The sequence below is a fragment of the Erythrolamprus reginae genome, chromosome 10, assembly GCF_031021105.1.
Source record: "Erythrolamprus reginae isolate rEryReg1 chromosome 10, rEryReg1.hap1, whole genome shotgun sequence".
In the NCBI taxonomy this organism is placed as follows: Eukaryota; Metazoa; Chordata; class Lepidosauria; order Squamata; family Dipsadidae; genus Erythrolamprus; species Erythrolamprus reginae.
In genome coordinates, this window is record NC_091959.1 from 383,155 (window position 1) to 409,085 (window position 25,931).

The 25,931-nt window shown below is 62.7% G+C and overlaps 1 protein-coding gene across 1 annotated transcript in view; it reads right to left on the minus strand.

The window, feature by feature from the left end:
- Positions 1 to 3,671: 3,671 nt before the first annotated feature.
- Positions 3,672 to 25,931, minus strand: part of ALDH1A2 (aldehyde dehydrogenase 1 family member A2) — a 25,189-nt gene continuing 2,929 nt past the window's right edge. Inside the window, 12 exon segments of the mRNA XM_070762237.1 lie at positions 3,672 to 5,215; positions 5,521 to 5,595; positions 5,679 to 5,836; positions 6,216 to 6,380; positions 6,472 to 6,656; positions 7,110 to 7,212; positions 11,023 to 11,136; positions 11,226 to 11,354; positions 13,015 to 13,076; positions 14,893 to 15,022; positions 16,423 to 16,563; positions 16,772 to 16,876. Of these exon segments, the coding sequence (XP_070618338.1) occupies positions 5,143 to 5,215; positions 5,521 to 5,595; positions 5,679 to 5,836; positions 6,216 to 6,380; positions 6,472 to 6,656; positions 7,110 to 7,212; positions 11,023 to 11,136; positions 11,226 to 11,354; positions 13,015 to 13,076; positions 14,893 to 15,022; positions 16,423 to 16,563; positions 16,772 to 16,876 (1,440 nt within the window). The 3' untranslated portion in view covers positions 3,672 to 5,142.

Consider the following 25,931-nt stretch of genomic DNA (forward strand, 5'->3'; position numbering starts at 1 on the left):
GGACGGCTCTGCCTGCTCCTGGCTGGCATTAAGGCTGGGGGGGGGGGAGGAGGCTTGGAGGAGAACCTGGCTCACCCTCGACGGCCCCCCAGTCAGCACCCCCCCCAGGCCTGAGGGCTCCTACATGCAGCAACTCCGCAGCCTGGCCTCTTCGCTTGGCAGCCCCCCGTGGCTTGAAGGGCAGAATCCCCCCCCTGGCCGCTCAGCTGCCCCCACCCCCAAAATCAGCAGCTCCTGGTTCTTTCCTCCATGCCTCAAGGAGGGGGGGAGGCAGGGCGTGCGGCAACGGGGGCCCCTCCAAGCAGGGCGAAGGGCTCCAAACCGGCAGGCAGCCATCGCTTCTCCCTCTCGCTCAGCGCCCCCCACTGGCTCTGCAAGGGACTGCTGAGCCCTCTTTGCCTGAACCTGCTGCGGGGGGGGGGCAAGGGGGGGCTGGAGGCCTTTGGAAAGCAGCTCAAGGGGGGCTTGTGGGGACGGGAGGGGGAGAGCTCCCCAGCCTTCACCCTCCCCCCTCCCTCCTGTTTCAGCATCCTTTGGGGAGCAGCCCAGCCAATGACCCCCCTCCCCCCATCTCTCTTTGTGACAGAAGGGGCTGGTCAAACGCCCCCCCCTCCGGGCTGCAGTTTCCAGGTTGCAGGGCATTTGGGAGGGGCACAGAGCGTCTGTCTGTCCTCCCCATGCCTCCTGGGATGGGCCAACCCCGACCAGAGGGACCGTCCTGGGGCCTGGCCTGCTCCTGACCACCTGGGCATCCTTATCTTCCGGTCACCCTGGTGCCTCCCCCCCCAAGAAGGTGGTCCCTTAAGCCTGCCTGCCCCGCCCTTGGAGGCAACTGGAAACCAGCCATAGCTGCCTCGCTGGGTGTTCCCTGCAAGACTCCCCCCACTTCCTCCGCCCCTCCCCGGAGCCCTGGCCTTCCTTTCCCCCCACCCACCGGCCAGGCCTGGTGGGGTGTCGTGGATATGTTCCTTTTGAGGCTTCCCTCGGAGAGAGCAGGCTGGCCTTCTGCCCATCGCCATGGGGGGCGGGCGCTGGGGGGCCGTGGGAGAGCAGAGCTGCAGGGCAGGGGGTCCTGAGGGCAGCAGGGACCTTCGGGACCCTGAACAGCCTGCCACCTTTCTTGCTCGTCCAGCACCGCAGGCCAGTGGCCGGAGGAGAGACCCCTGCCCGGCCCTGAGCTCTCAAGACGAGCCCCCAGGTGCCCAGGTCGGGGGGGGGGCTTTTCCTGCAGGGCTTCTTGGAAACGTAGGCTTGCACAGGCTGACCTCTCCAGGGCTGTATGAGGGGCATTCGGGAGGCCGGCGTGGTCCTTGCGTGGTCCTTGCTCCCTGGGCTTTCTGGCCCCTCAGGCACCGAGCTGACCTCCCCAGGCCTCCCATTCGGCCGTGGCGTTCCCAAGACCTCCGTGGGGCGGACTTGATCCTGGCTGCCTGTGAATGTTGTTCCTGCCGGACTCCCCGCCATCCGCTTTGAACTTCTGGCTCTCCCAGGCCTGGCCAGTCAGGAAGATTTATGGCGCTGTCTTCCGTGGTTTATGCTCCGGAAGGACGTTCCCTGGCAAGGAGCCTCTTCTTCTAGGCACGGCTGAATCCTGGAGGGAGCCACGGGGGCTCTTGCCATCTGGCCGAGGAACCTGGAGGCACCCCAAGGCCCACCATCCTCCCGGTCCTGCGGTCAAGCAGGTGCCCCGGGTGGGAGTGGATCCCTTGAGGCTGCCCCTGTCTCCGGCCGGCCAGGAGGGAGGGGACCTGGTCCCCGCTTGGCCCTCCTGCTTCTGAAGGGCCAGTGAGAGCAGCGGCCGCTGAGTAACACGAGAGGGGACTGGCTGAGACTCTAACTGGGTGGGGGTCTGACTTGATTGGGCTGGAGTAGCAGGGCTGCCCCCCCTGCTGCCTTCCGATCCTTTCCTCTGGAAGCCCCCCCCCCCCCCCCGCCATTCTTCCCCAGAGGAGAGGTGGGATTGGGGGCCCTTCGGATTTTAAATTCTGGTTTTTGTTCCAATGAGTTGCTATGGAAGGAGAAATTGGTGCTGGGCCATTATGTCCAGGCCTGTTCCCGCTTCCCTTCAAGGCAGATCCCAAAGGAGACCCGGGCCAGTGGGGCCCCTCGAGTGGCTCTCTTAAGATGTGGCTAAGCAGGGGCGTCCAGTGGAGGACCAGAAGCCCCATGGCAGCTGCTGCTGGACTTGGAGGCCGGTTGCAAGGACGGCCCAGCGCTTCGAGCCCCTGGACCCCTTGGGGTCACCTTGGGTCGGCAGGCTGGCCATCTTCCTGCCTCTCAGAAAGGATCCATCCACCTCTGGATGCCTTCCAGGTGCAAAGACACGGACGGGATCAACCAGATCATCGAAAAGCAACGGAAGCATCTCAGCTCACGTCAACCCTGGACTGGGAGGCTGCTGGCCAGCCAAGCCCAGAAGGTTTCCATGGCCAGGTGCCTGCGGGGTGGAGCTTTGCATGGGGAGGGGCTTCTCCACCTCCGGCCCCACCCCTGCTCCCGCCTTTAAAGGCCTCCCCCCCACCCCCGTGCTTTCCAGGTCAGCCCCCCTTCCCACGTAGAGGAGCCACGGCAGAAGGCCTGGAGGGACACTCTTCCCGAAGGAGGCAAAGCGCCTGGGAGGGCAGGCGGGGGGGGGGGGGGCGGGCAGGGGGCTGTTGCGCAATGTTTGTGCTGCTGGCAGCATCGAAGCCATTAACACATCAAATGCAGCCGGACTGGCCGGAGAGCCTGGGAGCAGCCTCCTCCTCATCCCGGCTCTTTTGGCAAAGGGACAGACTGCGAGGGGCCTTGGAAGTGGGGCAGGTTCGGGGAATGTTTCTGCTCCCCATTTACCTTTGCTGAGTGAGGAGCAGCTGCGCAGAGCCTCCTCCCAAGGCCAGGCAGCCCCCGAGGGCCCCAAACGCCCCCCCGCACCGGGCTCTTGGCCCCGGCTGGGCTCCTGGGCGGCTGCCTGGCAGGCCCCCTTCCCGGGCTGCGCCTGGAGAACCCCAGGGGGCTGCGGAGGCCACGAGGGGCCCTTGGACAGGAGGGGCGGGATGCCCAAAGGTGAGCCCGGCTGTGGGCTGCCTTGGAGTGTCTCTGCCCTCCCCCCCCAGGGCCCCCCCGGTGTCACCAGGCAGAGGCTTTTCTCTCCCCGTCCTCCTGGGCCCTCAAACGGAGGGGGGGAAGGGAGGAAGGACCGGCAGCACTCATACTCGTGACTTCATCCACAAAGGAAACAAAGCCCCCCCTTCTTAAAACTGTCTCCAAGAGTCCTGCGGAGAAGCCCCAACTCGCTCCAGAGGCCGCGATGATTCACTTTCGCTGATAGCTTAACTTGATGGCCACAGTGGGTGAGGATGAGTCTCCCCTGGCCTGGACCCCGATTCCTTTTTTAAAATGCAGCTGCAATAATACTCCCCCCCCCCCCTGAAATCTGCTCTCCCCCCACTTCGGTTCTGAAAGGAAAATACTGCTACTGGGAGAGAAGGCGGCCTCGGCTGGCTCGGGTGGGGTGGGGGGTCCCACTGGGGAGAGAAGTGGGCAGCCCCCTTGGAGGGAAGGGAGGTTTTCCCCCCAGGAGGGGGGGCATCACGGCTGTTTGCCAGAGTTCAGGTGAAGTCAAGAGACACCTCCCCCCCCGAGACTGAAGCAACCTTGAAACTGAACCCAGCCGTTGGTTAACGTTTCAGTTTTGTTTCTCAACAATCATTGTTTATTTGGAGTTACACACACTGACGCCGCACATATCATGTGGAGTATAGAGTATAAATGCTTATTGATGCGCGAGAGGAAGAGAAACATGGGACAGAACAAGAAGACAAATTTCTTAGAACATTAACACACACAAAAAAGCCCACAACCTTCTGCTACAACACAACAGGACGCGACATCCAGGTTGGGAAGACGGTTCGTTTCTTGCTTGTGCTTCACCACCGGCAGAGAAGGGGAACCGGGACCCCCAGGAGCATCCCTGGTGGAAAACGCTGGGAGGCTCCAGAGGGGGGGCCCGGGGGGGTCCAGAGGGGGGGGGCGGGGGGTCCAGAGGCAGCTTCCCCTCTGCCAGGCAGGTGGCAACGGAGAGTGCCTGCACACACGCAGGGAGGCTTGTCTAGGAAACGCCTGCTGTCCAGGGCCACGTGGCTGGGTGGGTGGGTGGGTGGGGAGCCCTGGAGGCCCCGGTGCTGCCTGACTCCAGAGAGGCCGGGTGTTTCGGGCACAGGCCCCTTCGGGAGACCCCTTTCCCAGGGGCAGCCGAGTGTGCCAGCGGTCCTCCCCCCAAGAGGCCCAATGCAGCCCAAGAGTGACCGCTCAGCCTAGCCCCTTCGGCCTCTGGGTGTTCTGGGGAAGCCTGGCCAAAGCTGGACAAGGGCTGCACTCTCCCCAGGGGCCCCCAGCGGCCCAGCCAGAATGACCGGGGGGGCTCCAGGGGGCCACTGGGTGAGTTGGCCAAAGTCCCTGGTCATTTCCAGCAGAAAGCAGCCAAGGAGGAGGAGGAGGAGGAGGAGGAGGACAAAGGTCCCTGTGGGCGTAACCCGGCCCCACCTGCCGCCCTCTGACTTCCCCTCCCCATTCCGGCCTCTGGAGGCTGTCAGTCAGCAGAGGTTTTGGGGGGGAGGGGCACCTGGGGCAAAGGGGGTGGGGGGAAGAACCTCCTGGGCAATGAGGGGGCCACTGGGGGCCAGGCAAGGGGCGTCCAGGGGGGCTCCGGGAAGCCCCTTTCAGGAAGCAGCAGGGGGATCCTCCCGGTGAGCCATGGGGGAAGGCGGGAGAGAGGCTGGCTGCTGCTTTTCCAAAGCCCCCCAGAAACCCCACCTGGCTGGGCCCCCAGCTCCTCCCCCCGAAGTGGAGCTAGCAGACCCTCCCCAGGCCACAAGATGCCCCTTGCCCAGAATGCACAGCCTCCTGCCCCTCCTCCCTGGGAAGCCCCGTTGGCCATGCAATGGCCGTCCAGCTCAGGCGTCCTTCAAAGGGTCAAAGGGGTGCAGGGTCAGCAGCGAAGAAGAATCCCTCAAGCCGAAGAATGAACTTGGGTGAGATGCTTTTTTAAACCCCCCCAAACCTCGTTGTCCCCCCCCAGCCTTCCCGCTCAGCGCTCAGTCCCTTCTGAGAGAGGCAGAGGGGGTCAGGCCTGGGGAGCCCCCCCTCCTCCCCCTCCCCTTCTTAGGAGTTCTTCTGGGGGATCTTGATGGTCACCGTCTTCACTTCCGAGTATTCTCGCAGGCCGCACTCTCCCCTGGCCACAGAAGGGAGAGGAGGAGTCAAGGCCCTGAGCCCCGCGGCCCCCCAGCCAGCACTCACAGCCTGGGCCAGGGATGCCCCCTCCCCACGGCCCCAAGGCAGCCTCCCTCCCTGGAGGAAGGGGGGAGGAGCCCGGCCACTCTTGTCCAGCTGGGCGGTTCAAGGAAAAAAAGGGATCCTAATGGGCTCACCCCATTGTCCAGCAGTCCCCCACCCCGCCATTCACCTTGATTGGGAAGCCGCAGGATCCTCTGCTCGGACCCTGCAAGCCCAGCCCCCATCCAGAATGGCCTCACTTACATTTCTCTTCCGTTGCCGGACATCTTGAAGCCCCCGAAAGGACTCTGGGCATTTAAGGCGTTGTAGCAGTTGACCCTGGAGGGAAAGAGGGAGTGGGGCATGAGGGCAGCCCCCGCCTCACCTGCCAGCTCCTCGCACAGCCTCCCTCCGAGCCTCACCAGACGGTTCCCGCCTGCATGGCGGAGGAGACGGTCAGCGCCTTGTCGATGTCCCTGGTGAAGACGGCAGCCACTAGCCCGAAGTCGGAGTTGTTGGCTCTCTCGATCACTTCCTCCAGGGTTTTGAACCGCAGGATTTCTTGCACAGGCCCAAAGATCTGCATGGGGGGCCGGGGGGGGTGACAGAAGACAGGCAGAGTCATTGAGGGGAACAACAAGGATTCGTATGTCGCCCTCCAGCACCCGGGAAAGGAGGCCACACAATTAATTGCACAAGAACTTTCAGCCGGGGGCAACGGAAAAGACTGGAACAATGGCAGGGCAGGAAAGGGCGGGCCCCAGAAACGACACACCCAGCTGCCCAGGAGACCCCGGCCGCGAGGCTGAGAAGCCCCCAGGGAAGCCTCCTTGGGGCCGGGGAGGTGGGGGAGGGAGGCTCCGACGTCCCCGGGTGGCCCTTCCAGGAAGCCAGGCAGATGCTGGACGGAGCTCCACAAGGCGGCCTGGGGGGCGGGGGGAGGGGGGAGTTGGGGGTACCTCTTCCCTGGCGATGCGCATGTCATCCGTCACGTTGGAGAAGACGGTGGGCTCAATGAAGAAGCCCTTGCGCCCCAACCCTCGGCCCCCGCACTCCAGCTGGGCCCCCTCGGCCACGCCACTCTGGATCAGCTCCAGGACCCGGTTGTACTGCTTCTCGCCGATCTCAAGAGAAGAGGGGGAGGGGGCTCTTTGGCACCACTGGCTCCGTGGCCCCTTCCCCTCCCTGCCCCGGCCCAGGGCCGGGCCCACCCACCTGTGGCCCTTGCTCGGTGGTGGGGTCCAAGGGGCTGCCCACGACTCTCCTCTTGGCCCGCTCCACGCTCCGCCGGACAAACTCCTCGTAGATGGGCTCCTCCACGTAGACGCGGGAGGCCGCCGTGCAGCACTGGCCTTGGTTGAAAAAGACCCCTTGGTGGGCCTGCTCCACCGCCTGCTCCACTGCAAGGGCAGAGGGACCCCTGAGCCGTCGCCCGGCACCCCCTGCCTGGCCCTCCGGGGGGGGTCTGGTGGTCCCTGTGGCTTGAGGCGGGGAGGGGCCCTCCAAAGGGGGGCCAGGCAGAACTCAGGAGGGTTCCCAGAGTCCAGGCAGGGCTGCTGCTTGTGGTGGTCAGTACCAGCACTGCCCACAATGGACCCACTCCTGAACGGACCCCTCCCGCTTCCTTTGGAGGGAGGATTTGGAGGGTTAGAAAAAGTGAGATTGCTAAAACATGTCAGTCGTGCTGCGATCCTAGAATAAGAGTTTACACTTTGTAATTGCTATAAAATCCACCTCTTCCTTCTCTCCCCCCTGGCCTTTGTTTCGTCTCTTTTTGCTTCAAATACTATTACTTCTCCATTTCCTATGTTCTACAAAGAGGGGGGGCTTGTTCTGAGGAGGGGCCGACTTACAATCTGCGTCCGCAAAAATGATGTTGGGGCTCTTCCCGCCCAGTTCCAGCGTCACCCGCTTCAGGTTGCTTCTGCCGGCCGCTTCTTGGACCAACTTGCCCACCTGGAAGGGGGGAGAAGGGGGAGGAGGCTCAGTGCCGCTCCCCTCCCCCCCCCACATCCCTGTTTTGGGTGGGTGGGAAGCAGATTGGAGCAGCTCTGGCCACGAAGCCACGGAGGAGGACACGTGTGGGGGGGAGCAGAAGGGGACCCTCTCAGCTGGGACAGAGCCCTTCCCCCAAGAGACCGGCCCTTCGCGTTGGGTCAGAGTTTGGAGGACCCCCCCCCCTTGGTGGGATTCGCGCAGAGGGAGGTTTCTCTGGCTTCAGCCCAATAAACAAATGCAATTTCGGGAGGGGGGGAGGGGGGGTCAAAATCCTATTTGTTCTCTACCCTCATTCATTCGTATTGTTCTTTGATCCAGTTTGTTTTGAGTTGCTTTCTTTGTAATTGGTTAAAAATTCTGTTTTAAATTTGTGCTGAGCTGCTTTGGAGGCTTATGGTTGAATGGAAAACGGTGATGCTCCAAGGGAGGAAGGCAGCCCAGGCCAAAGGCCTCCCCCACAGGTATCGGACGCCCCCCCGGAGCCCTGTGAAGGGCGCCAGGCTTATGCCAGCCTCCAGGAGGGGGCCACTGGCTGGGCAGAAAACATGGCCCCCACCCTGGGGACAACGTGGAAATCTGCTCCCTGTACCGGTCAGCTGTTGGCGCCCGGCTCAGCTCATCCTGCCAGACCAGCTGCCACAAAGCCCAGGCGGGGCCCTCTGCCCCCCCTGCACTTGGAATTGGGGTGCCGCCAGGGAGGGTGGGGGCCTGAGCAAGAGCTGTCAGGGCCCAGGTGGAGGCTCTGTCCGGACGTTGGGGTTGGAGGCTGAGACGGGGGCCCTCTGGGCATCGCAGCTTCCCTTGGCACGAGGAGCCTCCTTCCCTGGCGCCAACCACCAACTCCCAAGTGGGTCCTGGGCTTCCACGGTGGGGGGACCCTGCCTTGCCTCGCATGGAAGCCCCACTCAGGTGGCCACTGGGGACGACTGACTGCCACAATTGGGGAGGAGGTCCAGGACTCGTGCGGAGATTCCTCCCTCCCCCCGGAGAGGACATCGTGGCTCCGGATGGTCCAGTAAAGGTGCCCTGCGGCTTTCCCCAGAGTGTCCGGCTGGCCGGGCTCTGGCAAAGAGGCAGGAGGGGCCTGCTGGGAAGGGCAGCGATGGTCAGCGGTGAGACAGCTGTTTGCTCCGGACATTTGCCTGGCGTGAACCAATCTTGGCCTCTCCTGTCGTTTGCTTTGATGGTCCTGCCCTGTATCTTGTTGACTAATGACGAACTCCTGCTTTGTTCATCTCCTCACGGCATAAAGAAAACACCGGTCCAAGCGCAGCCTTTCCCAGCCTTTGATCCGGAGCTGCCTGGCTCAGCCGCTCGGGCCCAGCCCCAAAACCATTAAAAGGAGACGCAACTCCGCAACAACAGGAGGCGTCCAGCTGACCGGGGTGTGTCTCCACTGCTCCACCCAGACCCCCACCACTCACCTCCGCACACAAGCCGTATCGTGTGGCCGAGGGAAAGTAAACTTGGACCAGACTTCAATTGTTCCGAGAGGAGTCTAGGGTTTCTGTCTACAGGGGACAGAATGGGGGCGGGGAAGCCTAAATCATCTTTGGAAACAGCAACGCAGCGGCTTTGGGACAGAAACTCCAGCTAAGCGCGGGAAATCTACGAAGCTCTCCGAAGAAGGGGAGCCGACCCCAGTGTGGCCCCCTAGGATGAATCAGCGCTTTCCAGCCCCCCAAAATGACACCCGGGCCTGCCCTCCAGAGCAAACCTGGGCGTGTGTGGCTGGCTTGTCCGAAGGGATCCGGTCAGGTCAGGCTAGTCCAGTAATCCGGCAGCCGGTTCCCAAGAGCCGCCGACCAAGGCAAAGAATTCTACAAAGGGCCAGTGGTGGTTGTGGCTACCAGATGCCAGGCCTAAGAGCCGCCCTGCGAGGCCTCCTAATTTCGGAGAGTTTGTGGCGTCTCCTTTTGCAACTAGGTTTAGGAAGTGCGGAGCAGAAGCCCCTCGTGATCCTGTGGTTCAAGGGGTCTCACGGAGGGTCTTCCTTCTGGATGCTCCCCCTCTTTGCTCCGCAGCCCCACACTTCCCTTTCGCCTCCCTGGCAATGGGCCCCCTCCCCTCAGCGGTGGGAAGGGGGCAGAAGGCACCAGCCCGGGGGGGGGGGGGCTGGGGAGCAGGGAGACGACCCACAGGGGCAGCAAGGTGGGCCAGGCCCCCAGCCCCAACCTGGCCCCTAGCCTTGCCACCCTGATTCCATTGGGGGCCCAGGGAAAGGGGGCGCAAGTCCGAAACAGCAAGGGGGCCAAGCAGCCGAAGGACCAAGATCCAAGGAGAAGAGAGGGGCAGGAAGCAGCCCCCACCTCCCCCAGGCCCAGCTCCTCCCAAGGCTGCTTTGCAAGGGAAACCGGCCACAGGAGGCAAAGGAGAAGGGGGGGGCCTTGAAGGGGGCCCGTTCATGATGCGGGTGTGTGTGTGTCAGGGCTGCCGCCTTGGACTGCTCTGCAGCCCTGTCTCTAATGAGCCATAGATGAAAGCGGGCGATGGGGGGGGGGCAACTCTGTGTGGGGAAGTGACCCATGACTAGGGAGTTTGGGGAAGACGGTCCCTGGCCGTGAGGGGCTCGGGGGCCACCGGCCCTGCACATCAAAGGATGCCAGGAGGGGCATCCCCCCATCCTGGTGCCCAGTGGGGGAGGAGGGGGGACGGGGCCTGGGAGGCTGGAAAGGCCGAGCCAAGCCTGCGCCCCTCCCTAGTGGGCTGAGGGCCGATCAGGGGTCACTCTGGCTGACCTGCAGGACGGCCAGCCCAGTTCCCGGCCCAGGCAGAGATCCTGGGTCCACCAGAAACCGCCTGAATTGGGTGGGGCCTTTTTCCAGGCAAGCCCACCGAGGGGGCAGCAGCACGGCTGGAGAATTTCCGGTAGAAGCTGTGCCGGCCGAACGCCTCCTCCTGTGCAGTCCAGGAATTCTGGGCCGAGGGCTCCAGGCTTGGGCCCTGCGTCAAGGATGCCTCTGGCGAGGGGTGAGCAGAGGGAAGGCGGGAAGGGGCTGCAGGGGGCGGGGCCCTCCCTCTCGCCCACCAGCCCCGGGGGAGGACCAGCCAGCCTTCTCCAGGAGGGGGCCCAGCCCCGTCCATGGGCCTCTTCCGCCTGTCGCTCCGGCCGAGACTGGCGGTTGTGGGGCAGCCACAGAGCCTGGCAGGGGGTTGTGGGGAAGGCAGGGGGGCTTCTCGGGGCCCAGCAGGCCAAGGAACTACCTGGAAGGGACTCGGCTGACCTGCCACTCCAAGAATTCCACCGGACAGGAAATGAAAACCAACCCGGAGCAGTCGACACTCGGGCTGGAGTAAAATATTCCAGCTGCTCCGCTTGAAGGGGTTTTGTCCCACCCCCCAATGCTTCCCACTCCCTGCGACCAGCTTTTCAAAGCAAATGCCAAATTTGGGCAAAATCCGGAGCATTTTAATTCTGAGCACCTGTTCAAACCGAAAGCCCTCTGCAGTGACCGGGAACATTTATTTTGGCTGCAATGGGCAGTTCTGACCCTTTCTGCATTTCCTTCCCACACTCGCCTGTGCGAGGGTCCGTTGGAAGCAAACACGTGCCGGAACTCTTCCTCAAATTCACCAGGACACCAGGCTCTAGGGAGCCCCCCCTCACCCCCCAGTCCTCCTGTCTCTCCTGGGCATGAGGGTTGCGTGTGTCTGTGTCTCCTGGAAGCGTCCTTCGTCCCTGAATGCCAGTGCCAGGGGGGCAGGGATGGGGGGATGCTGCCTTCTCCCCTCCCACCCCCCCACCCCCATCGCAGCACCCACTCTTACCTCTGTGGAGCCCGTGAAGGCGATCTTATCAATCCCCGCGTGCGAAGCAATCGCTGCCCCCACCGTGGGTCCAAATCCGGGCAAAATGTTGACCACGCCAGGAGGAAACCCCGCCTGTCAAGGGAGGGAGGGGGGAGAGGGAGCAGGGCTGAGAGGAGGCCGGGGAGATCGGGGGCCGGGCGGGGGCCGGGTGGGGGCCTTACCTCCTTGATGAGGGTGCCCAGGTGCAGGGCGGTGAGCGGGGTCTGCTCGGCCGGCTTGAGGACCACCGTGTTGCCACAGCAGAGGGCGGGCGCGATCTTCCAGGCGAACATCAGGAGGGGGAAGTTCCACTGCGGGGGGGGGGGGGTGTTTGTGAGCCAAAGGCTTTGGCTGTGAGTCAGTCAGCGCATCAAGAACAGGAAGCCCGAGTCAGGTGACCGGAGGGATCGGGTCGTGGGGGGCAGGCAAATCAACGCTGTGGTCCTGCCCCATGGACTGCCCCACGGCCCTCCACTGCCTCCGTGCTCTGGCAACTTGAGCAGAGCGATGGGAACCAGCGGTGGGTTTCAATTCCTGGTTCACCCGGGGGAGAGCTGGTAGACACCCCCCCCCCTGATGTGGACACATGGGGCAGCCTTGCCCAGAAGGAGCACTTGGTTGCCCGGAAGTGCTCGCAGGAAATGGGGCCCAGGAGGCGGAGCAGATGCCCCACAGACTGGGACAGGGGACCCTGGGGGAGCCCAGCTCCATTCGCGGGCCCCCCGGCACCCATCCTGCCCAAAAGACACCGCTGAGGTGCTGCGGTTCTGCTTGGCGAGAAAGGGGGTAGGGGGGCCTTCAGCCACAGGGCTCAACAGACCCCCCGCCCGGCCCCCCTCGGAGGGCTGGCCTGGCTACCCTGGCGCCTATCAGGGGAAAAGCCACAAGGCGTGGCACCCACGGGCTCCTTGCTGGGGTCCCCAACCCTTTGGGCTTATGGGAGAAAAAAGGTGAAATCCCTCCAGGACGGCATCCCTCCCCTCCCCTCCTTCCCTTCTTTCCTTTCCCTCCTTCCCTCCTTCTTCTTTCTTCCTCTCCTTTTCCCTCCCTCCCTCTCTCCTTCCCTCCCTTCCCTTCCCTTCTTTCTTTTCCTTTCCTTTCCCTTTCTTCTCTTCCCTTCTTTCCTTTCCCTCCTTCCCTCCTCCTTCCTTCTTTCTTCCTTTCCTTTTCCCTCCCTCCCTCTCTCCTTCCCTCCCTTCCCTTCCCTTCCCTTCTTTCTTTTCCTTTCCTTTCCCTTTCTTCTCTTCCCTTCTTTCCTTTCCCTCCTTCCCTCCTCCTTCCTTCATTCTTCCTTTCCTTTTCCCTCCCTCTCTCCTTCCCTTCCCTTCCCTTCTTTCCTTTCCCTCCTTCCCTCCTCCTTCCTTTGCTTCTTCCTCTCTCTTTCCCTCCTTCCCTCCTTCCTTCTTTCTTCCCCTCCCTCTCCTCCCTCCCTCTCTCCTTCCCTCCCTTCCCTTCTTTCTTTTCCTTTCCTTTCCTTTCTTCCCTTCCCTTCTTCCCTTTCCCTCCTTTCCTCCTCCTTCCTTTGCTTCTTCCTCTCTCTTTCCCTCCCTCCCTCCTTCCCTCCCTTCCCTTCTTTCTTTTCCTTTCCTTTCCTTTCTTCCCTTCCCTTCTTCCCTTTCCCTCCTTTCCTCCTCCTTCCTTTGCTTCTTCCTCTCTCTTTCCCTCCCTCCCTCCTTCCCTCCCTTCCCTTCCCCCTCCCCGCGTGAGTGAGTCTCGCTTGGCCAACCGCCACCAAAGGCTGCTGGATTGTTTGGCTTTGCTCACTCGGGTCCTGGGAACGGTGGGGCTGGAGGCTCCCCGAATAAGGCGGCTCCCAAACTCTATTAAGACGGGCGAACAAGCCGGGGGAGGAGAAGAAGGGGGGCCGATGGCTGCGCGCTCCCCCCGCCTCTAATGAGAAACACACCCCGGCCGGCCGGAGCCCCTTCAAGGGAGCCGACCCCAATGAAAACGGAGGGGGGGGGGACTCACCGGGATGATCTGCCCACACACCCCGATGGGCTCGTGCCTCGTAAAGGTGAAGTAGTCTCCATCTGGAAGAGAGGGGCCTGCTGACTCTCACCAGCACCCCAAGGGGGGCCGCTGCAGGGAGGGGAGGGGCACCTCCAGCCCCAAGCCAGCCCTCCCATCTCCCTTCGGCCAGAGCCCCCCAGCCGCCCACCAGGGACCCACCAGCCCAAGGCCTCGAACTGCCGGCTGGGTCTGTGGGCTTTGGGGCTCTTCTGCTCTGAACGGGGCCCCTCCCCCTCGGGGTCCTTTAGCACGGGGGAGGCCCCACGGCTCAGCCCAGAGGACAGGAGGGGCGGGAGGGGCAGGGGGGAGGGGGTTTCCCCAGAGGGCTTCCGAGAAGAGCCCCACCTGCCAGCCCCCAGGCATCGCCTGCTCCTTCTGCTGAATAATCTGGGGAGGGGGCTGCGGGAAAGAGGGTCAATCGGCCTGGCCGGCTGGGATCCACTTTGGTGGGCAGTGATGGTTTCAAGGCATCCCGAGGGGCCACACAAAGACCGGCCAGTTATCAGCCAAAACAAAAGGGGGCAGTGGAGGAAGGAAGCCAGAGCAGATATGGGAAGCTTCCACCCCACAGAAGGGGGGCAGGGAGGCTAATTAGGAGATAAAAGTAGGCAGCAGAGCCCAATCCTCCTGTTGGGTAGGTCGGTCAGCAGCCAGGGCCATCTGGGTAGGCCAGACAAGGCAGGGCAGCTGCAGCCAGCTGTTTCTTGGGTCGGGGCTGCCTCGCCCCCCCAAGGGAGGTCTGGGAGCTGAGCCCAACCAGAAGCAGCTTGTGTCCGGCTGTGCCAGGGCTGCCATTCGGAGACGTTCTTTGGAAAAGGAATCCCAATAGAGGGGGCCTGAGTGGGCAGCCAAACCCTCTCCGGCTCCTTCCACTGAGAAAAGCCCTGCAGAAACGGCCCGGGGGGGGGCTCCATCTCTCAGCTAAAGAGGAAGGACCCCCAGCCCTGGCCCCACCTGGAAACCTGCCTCGGGGGGGGGGGCATTTGGGACTTCCCTTAAGGGGCCCCGGAGGTTGGGGCTGGATTAGCTGGTTTGCTGTCCGGTTTTGCCCGGCTCAGCTGGGCCACTCAGGGGCCCCCTTTCCAGGGCCGCTCCTGGCCTGAGATGGGGCCCAACCCCCCGGGACTTCCAGAGCTCGAGGTGGCCCTTGGGGGCCCCTTTTCTTCCCTCTCGGGTGCTGCAGTTGAAGGGGTCACCTTCGTGGACTGCCCTCGTGCAGGAGGGCTTCTGGGCAGGAGGGAGAATGAAGCCGGCCCCCTTCTCGCTACCTTGCCTGCCCACCTGATGTGCACCATAAAAGGGGTGTTGGTGAGGCCGAGTAACAGCCTGCGACAGAAACAGACCGCTTTGCCCAACCGTTGATCTTTCGGCGGCTGCGAATGGCCCAACTGGGTGGAAACTGAGCAGGCAGCGCTGAACGTTTTACGGTTTCCATAAAACCACTGAGACTCGAAGGATCCTCTGCTTTAAACCAGGGCCGGAAAGCACCAGGCCCTCTGTGGCCTCAGCAGCCGCCTTCTCCAGCTCAGGCGAAGGGGGTTACGCCTGGGGGGGACACACACAGAGAGCCTGGGTGCTAAGGAGAGTCCGGCAAGCAGGCCCTGCTCCAGAGAACCAAGAGCCATGGAATGGGGGCCCCTGGCAGAGGATGGCCCTGCGTGCGTCCACTCACAGGGGACAAGTGGCCGGTGCCCATGGCCCAGCTCTAAGGATGCTCTCAGGAAGGATAGACCGCTGGGCTCGGAGCTGGAGAAGAGGTGGGGGAGGGGAGGGGCCGGAAGGCAGCACCGGAGACACGCCACTGACAGAAGGGGGGCGGGGCAGAGTCTGACTTACCCACTGGGATGGTCAGTCCGTGGATCTTGTCTGCCCAACCGGCAAAGTACCGCAAGGTCTTGATGACGCCCTGGAGGTCGACGTAGAAGGCCTGGAGGAAGGGCTTCCCACTGTTCAGCGACTCCATGGTCTGTGGGGCCGAGAGCAGAGAGGGGCCCGGTGGAGGATTCGGCTTGGGGACAGGAAGAGCCGTGAGAGAGGAGCGTCCGGCAGGGAAGCTGGTCAGACAGAGTCTTGGCTCTGCAGGCGGTCAGTGCTGCCCTGCCAACACTCTGACCAAGCCCGCATGCCCTCAGGGTGGGCAGAGAAGGGGCGGGGGGCTTCCCAGGGCTGCCAACCCACCCACCTAAGAGCAGGAAAACCTCCTAACAAGCAGGCATTCGGGTCAAGGCCAGTTGGGACCCCATGTGATTCCTCTGGAGGCCCCACTCGCAAGGCCAAAATCCTGAGGGGCTGCCAAGGGGGCTGCTCAGGACAGGCAGCCTCCACCACGGGGCATCGTGGCCAGCCACTGCTGAGCCATTCTGGCCACAGTTTTCTGACATGGACCTCTGGAAAGCGGGGAGGGCCCTCCCACAAAAGCCCTCTTTGGGAGCCACCCCAACCGAGTCCCTCCCAGCAGCCTTTGGGCCTTGGCACAGGGCAAGACCTGCCCAGCCGCCCGCTCGGTGCCAGGGGGCAGCTCCCCAAGAGGGTCCCCCCAGGGAGAGCCGGGCGGGTGCTGAAGGATGCCCATCTCAGCCGCTGCTGCCCGGGGCTTCTCTGGCAGCCGAGATGGCTGCTCCCGTGCCCTCCCCCACCGGGGATCCAAACCCGTCAAAGGAAGCCGCGGGGGGGGGGGGGGGGCTGGCTGAGCAGCTATCCCCATAGTCCTCTTAAGGAGCCCCATAGAATGTTGGCGGCCTCGGCTTAGATCCCTCCTGAGAGCCCCCATTATGGCGGCAGAGGAAAGGCCTCTGTGGAAGCCGCTGGGCCAGAGAGAGCCATCAATCCCGCTGAAGCCCAGGAGGGCCCCTCCCGCAGCTCCTCCTCCTCCTCTTCCTCCTCCTCCTCCTCCTCCTCGTTGTCGTTTCCCTGCTGGGGAAGGGGGGGCGCAGCAGCCGTATTTGTGGTGCACAAACTAATCAAAGGTTTGGCCTGGGGAACCACGAATCCAGACGGCCGACGGATTGGCCGAGCCCCTCCCTCCCCCCCGTGGTGATTCCACAGCGTCTGCTGGTGGCGAGATGATTTACGTGTGCACAAAGCTGGAATTAAGATGTTTGCTGGCTTAGTTGAAAGCACTTGACGTGTGGAAAATGACATTAGCCGTGCCACCACTGTGTCGGGCCTCACCACGTGCTCTGCTGCTGCTGTGGGCTGGACCGTGCAGCCTCGTGGGCACCCTGGCCGGGGGGGAGGGGGCACCGGGGCTGACCAGGGTGGACCAAGATGGTCTCTGTACCCTTGCCAGCCGATGCTCGCGATGGCTTGGGCTGAAGAAGCTTCCCCCGGCAGCCCTCCCGCCATCAGCCCACCCGCCCGACTTACGGCCAAGAGGCCCCGGTCTCTCTCCACCAGGTCGGCCAGCTTCTCCAGGAGGCGCCCTCGTTCGGAGGCGTCCATCCTGCGCCACACGGAGCCCAGGGAGAAGGCCAGCCGGGCAGCCCGCACCGCCTTGTCTATGTCCACCTGCCAAAGGGGAGACACAGGTGAGACCACCCAAGAGCCCCCCGCCACTCCCCCGCCTGGCATCCAGAGGGCCCCACACGAAAGCAGCCACCACAAAGGGTCCCTGGGTGTTGCTCTGGGGCCGGCAGCCCGTTGGCATCTGGCCATTTCCCTCGCAGGACCGTTGTGGAGAGATGAGAGGGGGGCTAGAAACCCCTCTGACCGTTACCTTGTCTGCTTCTTGCACGTCACAGATCTGTTCTCCTGTTGCAGGATTGAAAACGGGGAACATTTTCCCACTCTCTGAATTTTGCCACTCATTGTTGATGAAAATCTGAAAAGGCAACGGCAACAAAACAACAACCACAGGCCTTTTGGGTTTGGGCTGAACGGCAGCGCTTCCCCTCCCACTTCTGGAGAGCCCCCCTCCCTCTCTCCCTCCCTCCCTCCCAGAGGGGCTTCTCCCACCGAGGCTCCTTCTTGCCCCCCCCTTCCCAGCATCCCCGGCCACCATGACGTTCCCCCGGGGGCTCCTGGGAGCCGTAGTCTCCCTTGCACCAGGGCCCCAGGGAGGGGAAGGGGCCCCTTTCTCTGGTTTCGGGGTTCCCTCCTGGGAGGCAGCACAGAGACTGCTCTGACGGACGGCTTCCTGGCTGCCTTATTCTGCCTCTGGTGCAACGGGCGGAGGAACCCTGGGCTCAGCGGTGGGGGGCTCCCGGTTCGGACCCCTTCTTAGAAATGGTAGCGATGGCAGGAGGCTCCACCCAGCTGCCTGGGACGATTCTGCAGCATTGTGTGTGCACGTGGACCGGTGGCAGCCTAACTTAGAAGCCCCCGCTGCCTCAGCTGCGCCTGGCCTAGAGGAGGGTGGGTGGGTGGGTGCCTCCAGTGTTGGCAAACCTGGCCCCCTTCCGAAGCCCTGAAGGGGATTCCCACTTTCCTTGGGGGAGACGCTCCCAAAAGCAGCCGGCCAGAAGCAGGCCAAGAGCCCCCGGGGACCTTCCCCACCAGGGCCTGCTGAGCGCTGCAGCCCCCCCTCTCTCTCAGAAAGGGGCCAGGCCTGAAGCCCACCGTCCGTGCAGGGAGAGGAGTTGCTACTGTTAATGGTTAACATTCCCTTCTTCCTGTCCCACAATGTTGTATAAACACAACTCAGGCTTTGCCAGCTCACTTCAGCCTTCGATTTGGCTGCAAAGGGGGAATATTTACTCTCCCCGCCATACAAAGCCCCTCGCCCGACTCCTTGGAAAGGTTTCAAGTCCTGAAATTCAGCAGCTGGCGGCTTTACAAGCCCAATCTCAGGCTGGAATAACTCACTTTTGGGGAGGTTCAGGCACTTGGTGTCAGGTGGTGCCATGCCACAGCCCCCCCCCCCCCCCGCTGGGCGGATTCTTCAAGGATAAATGAGGCTTGGCCAGGACTTTTAAGAACGTCCAGCGGACGTTGATTAAATGCTGAGAGCTGCACATTTGATCTGACTTTCATTAGGGCCAGTTCGTAAAAATGCCACCGGCCTGGATAAGGATGACACATTGGGCAAACAGGGATCCCTGCGAAGCCTCAAATGGGGCTTTGGTCCCACTTGTTTGCTTTGTTCTTATTTATTGTGGCCATTGTAGTGGGCAGCGTTAAATCAAGGTGGCTATTTGACAGCAAGTGTTGCTATTGGTATAGAACCCTCCCCCGAGCCCAGAGGAAGAAGCCAGAGGGGGCATTGTTCCTTCTCAAGGGGGGGAGCGCTCACCATTGCCCTGGAAATAGGGTTAACGAAGGCTGGCTGCAGCCATAAATCAGCCGGGGGGGTTTTACAGCTTAATTCAGCCCTAAGCCACAGTGCGTGTGGGCCAATATATGGACAGTAACTGATTAACCAGGTTTCCCAAGAGTTGCTAAGATGGGTGTTTTGGGTTGAGGCCGGAGTTACAGCTCTTGGGGTGAGAAGACAAGGGGGACAGTTGGCCATCCTATGTGGTCAGAGCCCTGGCTGGTGGGGGGCACACAAATAGCTCTCGGGGGGCCCAACTCTGCCCCCTCGGGCTCTGGCTGAGCCCCTGGCCCCCAGGGGCTCCAACTGGCTGGGGGGCAAATGCCACCTGGTGCCCACCATCTTTCCCTGACCCTCTCAGTCCATGGAATTGCGGCCAGTTTTAAGGCTGGAGAAATTTTCAAGAAGCGAAAGGAAGAACTTCCAGTGCAGAAGCCTCTTCCGGTCTGTTTCACGGCTGCCTGTTGACAACCCCGGGAAGAGCCTCACCCGGCAGCGGCTCCTCCTTCTGGCCTGGGACTCGGGGGGGGGGGGCAGGAGGGGGGGGCTGCCTCCTGCTCTCCCCTGGGCCCCTTCTCTCAGCAGGAGGACTTTGCAAAGAGGGACCAAGCACGGAACGGACGGCCCTGGGCCTGGCTTTCTCCGGGTTTCCCTAAGCCTCAAAGAAGGACCCCCCCCCCCCCACATTCTTTCCCTACAGGAAAGGGATGTCAGCATCCACTTAATAACGGCCTGCCCCCCCCACCGCCCCCCCCTATAGGGGGAAAGTGCAGCTTTTGGGAAGAATCAGAATTTCCTGGTTGCAGTTTCAGTCCCATCAAAGTGGTTTGTTTTTCGTAGGCTGCTTGATCCTCTGAGAGGGTTTGAGGCCAAACCTGTAAAACTGGAGTTGTGGGGGGGGCGGGGGGGGCACAAATGGCAGAGAGGCTTCTGGAGGAATCGCAGCTGTTTGGCCCCAAGCGTCCGTCCTGCGGCTGGAGTGGAGAACATAACGGTACTTTTTTTGGGACAATTTTGAAAACACGCAAAAAATGTGGCCGCTTGCATTCCCCTTGGTAGGTATTTCATAATCCCACCGACATTCTGGTCAGCCCTTGTGCCTCTGGCCGCGCTCCAGCCCCCCTCTCCCCAATCTGGGCAGGCGCTTCCAAGGGCTGAGCCTCCACGCTTCCGGGTCCCTGAGAATTCCTCTGCTGTGGGACCCCTTCCGTGACATTTCCCCCAGACACCCCCCACCCCCAGGGGAGAGAAGGAGGCCCGTCTTGGCCTCTGCCCTTGGATAGATGTGGGGGAGGGCAGGGGGGGCTTGCCTGAAGTTGCCCGGCCTCTAAGAGAGAGGGTTTCCGAGACCTACTCCCACTCTGGTTGTTGAGGGGAGGGGGCTCGCAGGGGACACTGAACGGGAGATTACCCACATAAGCTCGTGGGGCCCGTGCCAGGCAGTCTGTGGCCACCAAATCCGTGGCCCTTCCTGCCTGCAAGATGGCCAGAGCAGAGGCCCCAGGGGAGCAGAGAGGCGGTTCCGGCCTGAAACCCACCCACCCCTCTGAGCAGAGTCCCAGGGCTGAAGGGGAAGCAGAGGGGCTGCCTGGGGGGCAGGGCAGAGTGGCACCAGCAGAGCCCCAAGAGGGGTCGGGGAGAGAGAAAGAGGGAAGTGCCACCCACCCACCCACCCACTTTGGGATGCGTCAGAGGGAAGGAAGGAGGGTCTTTCTGCCCAGCACTTCAGGACCCCCACTTTTGGGAGGCAGAGAAAGAACCCGTCCCCCCAACCTGATGGGAGGGGTCTCATCCCACTCCTGTTTCAAGGGCTGCTTGCAGGGAGCAGCTTGAGACCAACCAGGCCCTGCTGGGAGAGTTTCCTGGTGGATCGGGCCCCTCTGCAGCAACAGCCGGTGGCCTGAGTGATGCCTCTCTGTGTTGTTTTAGGTGAGGAGAGTCGTCCCAGCCTTCCTGCTCATAATCGGCTCCTGGACAGGCTGCTCTCCACCGTTTTGGGGAGGACGCGAGATCTCTCTCAATATTTATCTCTCCAAAAGCAAAACAAAGCAAAGCCGTGGGAAGAGGGGGGGCAGCCCCCAATTCCGCTCCACTTGGGAGCCGCTCTCTCCGCAGCCAGGAGGGACGGCTGGAATGCCGCTGGCTCCGTCCTTCCCGGCCCTTTGGCCCGAGGCTTCTCCTGCGCATGATAAATCACCGGCCGAGAGTCCACCTTGCCTGTTTGATCTTCAGCCCCCCAGTGAAAAACTCCAGGTCCGGCTGGCCAGAGAGGAAGGGCAGAGCCCCCTGACCTGGGGAGGCCCCGCACAGCCCCTGCCCGGCCTGCCAGCGCCCCCCCTCGCCTGCTTTCCCAAGGGGAGCCTCTCTGGGGGCCCTGAAGAGCCCCCTGGCCCAAGCCCCCCTGCCAGCTGGGGGCTGCCAAAGTCCGGCTGCACCTGTCTGCTCTCCCCCAGCCCCGGATTTCCTCGGAGGGGCAGAGGCATTTCCATGGGCCCAGAAGGGCTTCTGCAGAGAGCTTGGCGTGGTCAGAAGGGGCCCCTCCATGCCAGTGGCAGCCAGCAGCTGGATTTGAACTTCAGGGGGCTTAGGACCCACCCAGGTGGGATACTGGCTGTCCCCAGGGGCCCCTGCCATCCCTTTGGAGACTCTGGGGGTCTCGCCCCCCTTCCCAGCACCCCCCCTCTCCCGGGCCTCCTCTGGCCTGGATTCAGGCCTCCCGAAGCTGCAGGGGGGGGCCGGTTTCCAGGGCGGCTCTGAGGCCTCCTCGTCCTTGGGGCCTGGGCCTGGCCTCGCTGGCCTTAGGAGCCCCACGGATGATGCCCGAGTCCTCCAGGGGGCGCCTTTCTCACGTGGACCTCCTTGGTGGCTGGAACCATCAGCCCTCCCACCCCTGGAAGAGTGCCGGGTGGGCCCAGGGGGGCCTGTGTTCTCTTCCGCAGCCCTCTGGCCGGCCCCCCCTCTTTGCAGCTGCTGCCCTACTTTCCCCACAACCGGCGCCTGGTGCAGGCAGTGGACATCCCCGTGGCTGACTGGCCCAGCACTCTGCAGGCGGACTCCGGGGGGGGCGAGGAAAAAGGGGGGGCTGCAGCTGGACACCAGGAGGAGCGAGGAAGAGGAGGAGCCTTCCCCCCCTTCCCTGCAGCTCTGCCAGCCCTGGAGGCTCAGCCGAGAGTGGACGGTCCAGGAGGGGCCGCAGGGGAGACTCCCGGATCCGGCCAAGCACTGGTCCCAAAGGGTGATTCACACACACACACACACACACTGCAGAAACCAAAGGTTCCTCCCCTCCTCCAGACTCCAAAGCAACCAGGAAGTCACAGGCCCTCCTAGCCAGCACAACAGCCCCCCCCCCCACAGCTGGACTCAGAGCCCCCTCCCCAGTCATCCCTTGGCTTAATGTGACACAGGAATCTGGCTGCTCTTTCCAAAGGCGCCTGCCTGGGGGAATGCTGGCTTGTTCCACAGACCATCATAGGCCGGCTTGTCTTCCCTGGGGCATCAAAGGGGCACCCAGCCCCCTTTCCCAAGAGTCGGGGCAGCCTGACAAGAGTTAACGGCCAGCAGGCTCCCCCCATGGCTCTTGGGGCCACCGGGGCCCTTCATCCTCTCCTGCCCACGCTGGGCCGGTTCTTGACCATGGCAGCCAGCAATGCTTCGCAGCCAGCTAAGGTCCACTGGACCTTCCTCTCGCGGCCCCCGAAGCCTTCTCTGCTTTCCTGCAGCTGGGAAAGTGGCCGGACTGGTGCCACCTGAGAGGGAGGGCGGTGGCTGGGAGCTGTGTTGACCCGTGTGGGCTCTTTGTCTCGCCACGAGGACCTCAGGCCTGTTGGCCCGAGCCTGCCGTGTCCTCTAGTCGTGCGCACGGCATTCTTTATTGGGGAGCCCTTTCATCTTGACCCTTTCCTCCAACTTTGCTGCTTAGTCATTTCTTAAACGTGCTGTTCTGCCCCAGCTACGGACCACAAAGGATGCCGTCCGCTCAAAGTCTGTACAAACCTTAGTTTACTAATTAAGGACGACTAATGAGCTTCCTTTGTAGTCTCTGAACCCCAGCTATCAATTCAACTTCATTAACAGCCAGCACAATTCTACGAAATAATAATCCCAAAGAGCCATCTATGTCCACTCCAGACCCAGAGGGTCCTTGGCTGATGGGAGGTGGTGACAGCTGTCAGCTGGGAGAGATTCAAGGCAGGGTTGGATAGATTCATGGAGGATGCCAGGTGCATCATAGGTGGCGATTGAAACAGACGTCCAAGTGGCGCCTCTATGTTGGTTGAGGCAGGCAGGGCTCCCTTGGGTCCCATTTGTTGGGGGTCCAGGGAAAGGGAGGGTCCTGCCTTCTCTTCCTGCTCAAGGTCCCCGTGGACAATTGGGGGGGGGGCACTGGGTGACACAGAAGGCTGGACTCGAGGGGCTTTGGCCCCATTCAGCAGGGCTCCTCTTAGGCTCTCTCCAGCCTCCTCCCTGCCCGACTTGGGTGCCGGCTTCACAGGTCAGCAGTGTATCACCACATCGGCCTCCTCCCTGTCGGATTCGGCTGCCCGGGGCTGCTGGTGGGCCACAGCTCGTATGTCTTGCCAGAATTTCATGGCTCTCAGCAGGGTCCAAGGAATGAGGAAGAAAAATGAGAGGCTACCTCGTAAGATTGAATTATAAGGAAATAAAAGCTAAGCTACGAAAGCGAATTAACCACCATTCCCAGCAGAACCCTAGGAATAAAAGGCAAAAGAGGCACAGAAGCTGCCTGGAAAAAGCTCGTTTTTAAGAACCTCCAGGGGGCCGTCCAGGGGGGAGGGGTGGCGGTTTCAACAACCCCCCTCCGGCCCCTATAGGACGTGCCCACCCCCACCTCCCAGAGGGACGGGACGGCTGGGCTTCCCCCCCTTCCCCACCAGGCTCAGCCAGTCTTGCGCAAAGGACCCCCGGAGGGGTCTCAAGGGAACAACCCGGGCAGAAAGGGATGAGAACTAAAAGAGCTTTGATGGGGAGGGAGGCCAGGAGGCCGGGAAGGGCGAGGGGCCAGCCAAGAGGGTCCCTGGCTCTCCTCCCCCAGGGACTCCACTGCCCTCCCTGCCAGGAGGCTGTGGCTGCCGGCCCCATGAAAGGTCTGGAGCAGGGCCGCCTGAGACCGGGTGGCTGGGCCTTGCCCCCCCCCTTTGGGCCTCCCTCCCGGTTCCCCTCCCCGAGCCAGCCAAGGGCCCAGAGCTCCACCAGAGACACTCCAGCGTTTGAGCGGGCACCTCGGGCTTCTTTCAGGTGGGGCAGCCAGGGCCAAAGGGGGGGGGCAGGCAGCCCAGCTGACGGATGGACGGAGGAGGGAGACGCCCATAAACTCTTGGGGGTGGGAAGCGAGCGGGGGGGATTCCACTCTTTCCGTCAGAACAACCGGGGGAGCCCTCAGGAGTCTCCGGGGCAGAAGAGGGGCTGGCTGCTAGTGGGGGGGCTCCTGCTGCCTGGGCGCCCCGAGGGCCCATCTCCCCCACGGCCCCCATCCCCTTGCCCCTCGCCTGCACTGTTGGGCTGCCTGAGTTGCTGCAATGCCCCCTGGCGTGTCGGGCAGCCTCCCCCCTCCCCCCTCTCTGCTCCTGGCAAAAGGGACCACATGGGGCCCGGGAGGAGGGGGGCAGACAGGAGGGGGGCTGGAGCAGCTCTTTAATGGCCACAGCTTATTTTCCTGGTGCTGCTGTTTGTCCTTTGCGGAAGAGCCTCCATGGAGGGGCGTGCCCCCCCCCCCCCGGGAAAGGTCCCGGTCCGAGGCAGACAAGCCCAGCCATGGGCTCACGGTGGGGCTTCCTTTTGCAGGGGGGGGGGAGGGGGGCTGCTCCCAGGCTGCCCAGTTGTGAGGCAGGAGCGTGGATTGAACTTAGAAAGGAATCAAAACGTGAAACTCCCTGCGTGAAGTTCGGAAATTGGAGTCCATTGAACCAGCATGACAGCAGAAGCCCCCCCCCACCCCACCCCCAGAAGCCCCTCCACAGCTCCACATAAGAAGCAAGCTGGAGGCGGGGGGGATGCCCCCAGCCATCCTTAGAACAAAGGCAGAAACACCGGCCGGCCTCGGACTGGCGTTGGGGCTCAGCCAGCACAAACAGAGCTGGACACGGCTGTTCCACTCACGGGCCTCCCTCGCTGGCTGGGGAGGATGGAGAGGGTGGTCCGGAGGAAGAGGAAACAGCCGCTGAGTCAGCTGACTGCCAGATGGGGTGAAAGCTCAGCCCTTGGCCTGCCCAGCTTGGCCTCGCTTGGCTGGGGTTGGTCTGGATGCCCTCCCGAGGCCCCACCAATTCCAGCAGCCCCCCGTGTTTGAACAGTCATGGGCTGCACTCGATTGTCTGGCCGAGTTGCTCAGAGGAAAAGCAGCAGCAAGGAAGGCGGTGGGGGCTTTCGCGCTGAATCCCACCGTGTCTTGCCTTAGCCATTGGCCTTCGTTGCAGCTGCCCAACCCAACTTCAAGGGACTCTGGAACCTTCACAAAACCAAAGACAGCCATAGAAACACACAAAACTGCTAACTAAAACAATTGAAAAATGGCACCAATTCAACCCACGAAACCCAGTAAGAGATGCTCTCCTGGCCTGGGCAAAAGGTGGTGGGCTTCAGGCCTTCAGGCATTGCAGCAAAAGGGGGTTACCATAAACCATCATCCTCAGCCGCTGCAGGCCGAGGGGGCTTTGGTCCTGCTCTTGCAGCTGCCATCTTGACTTTTTTGACTTGTGCACCGTCCTGACCTGGCCGTCTCCCGTGCGGTGCGAGAGGGAAAGCCACAGAAGGCCCCCCCCACCCCCACCCCAATGCTTGTGCTGCCTCTTCCCAGCGGAGCCCGGAAAGTGATTAACTGGGTTTACACAGAGGAAGGAGGGGGAGGGCCCTGGTGGTCCTGCACCCCCCCCGTCAGCCCCTCCCTGCTGGCCCTTCTTCACCCCCCCCCCAGCACAGAGCGGCTGGGAGAGCAACGGCCGCCTTCACAACCCGCTTTGTCTTCCGAGGGGGGGCTGTTTATCCCGGCCTGTCCCAGCAGCAGCAGCCACACGAGGAGGGAGGGAGGGAGGGAGGGGGGGATGCACAGACAGCCCCCCCTTGCCAAGAAGAGCTGGCGGGGCTCCCCAGATCCACCACAGGGAAGGGGCGCAACCACGTGTCCTGCCTCCCCATCACAGCTGGACAAAATGCCTCCATTCTCCAGGCCAGATGTGCTGAACGCCCCCACCCTTGCAATGCAGACTCAGGTTTGCAACGGGAGCTTCCTGCCTGCGCTCATCCCCCCCCCAAGAGAGGCAGCCTCTCAGCCCAGCCCCCCCTCCCCATCAGATCCAAGACCCCCGGGGGGGGGCTTTTGGAAGGAGAATCATTGGGGGGCAGCATTAGTGTGAAGAGTGCCCCCAGGAGGTGGGGCTCAAAGGGAGCCAAAAGAGGGGCAGGCAAGTACACCCCCCTCCTGAGGGCTGCTGGGATCAAGGGCTAGTTGGGCCCTCTTCCCGTGAGGGGCCACCCCAACAGAGCCACGTCCCAGCCAAGCAGGCAGGGGCTGCAGGCACAGTCCCCCCCCCAAGGAATGCCTCTGGATGCATTGGGCTCCCTGTTCCAGGGCCACTCCAGGGCCCCTGGGCCTCTGCCTGCCATT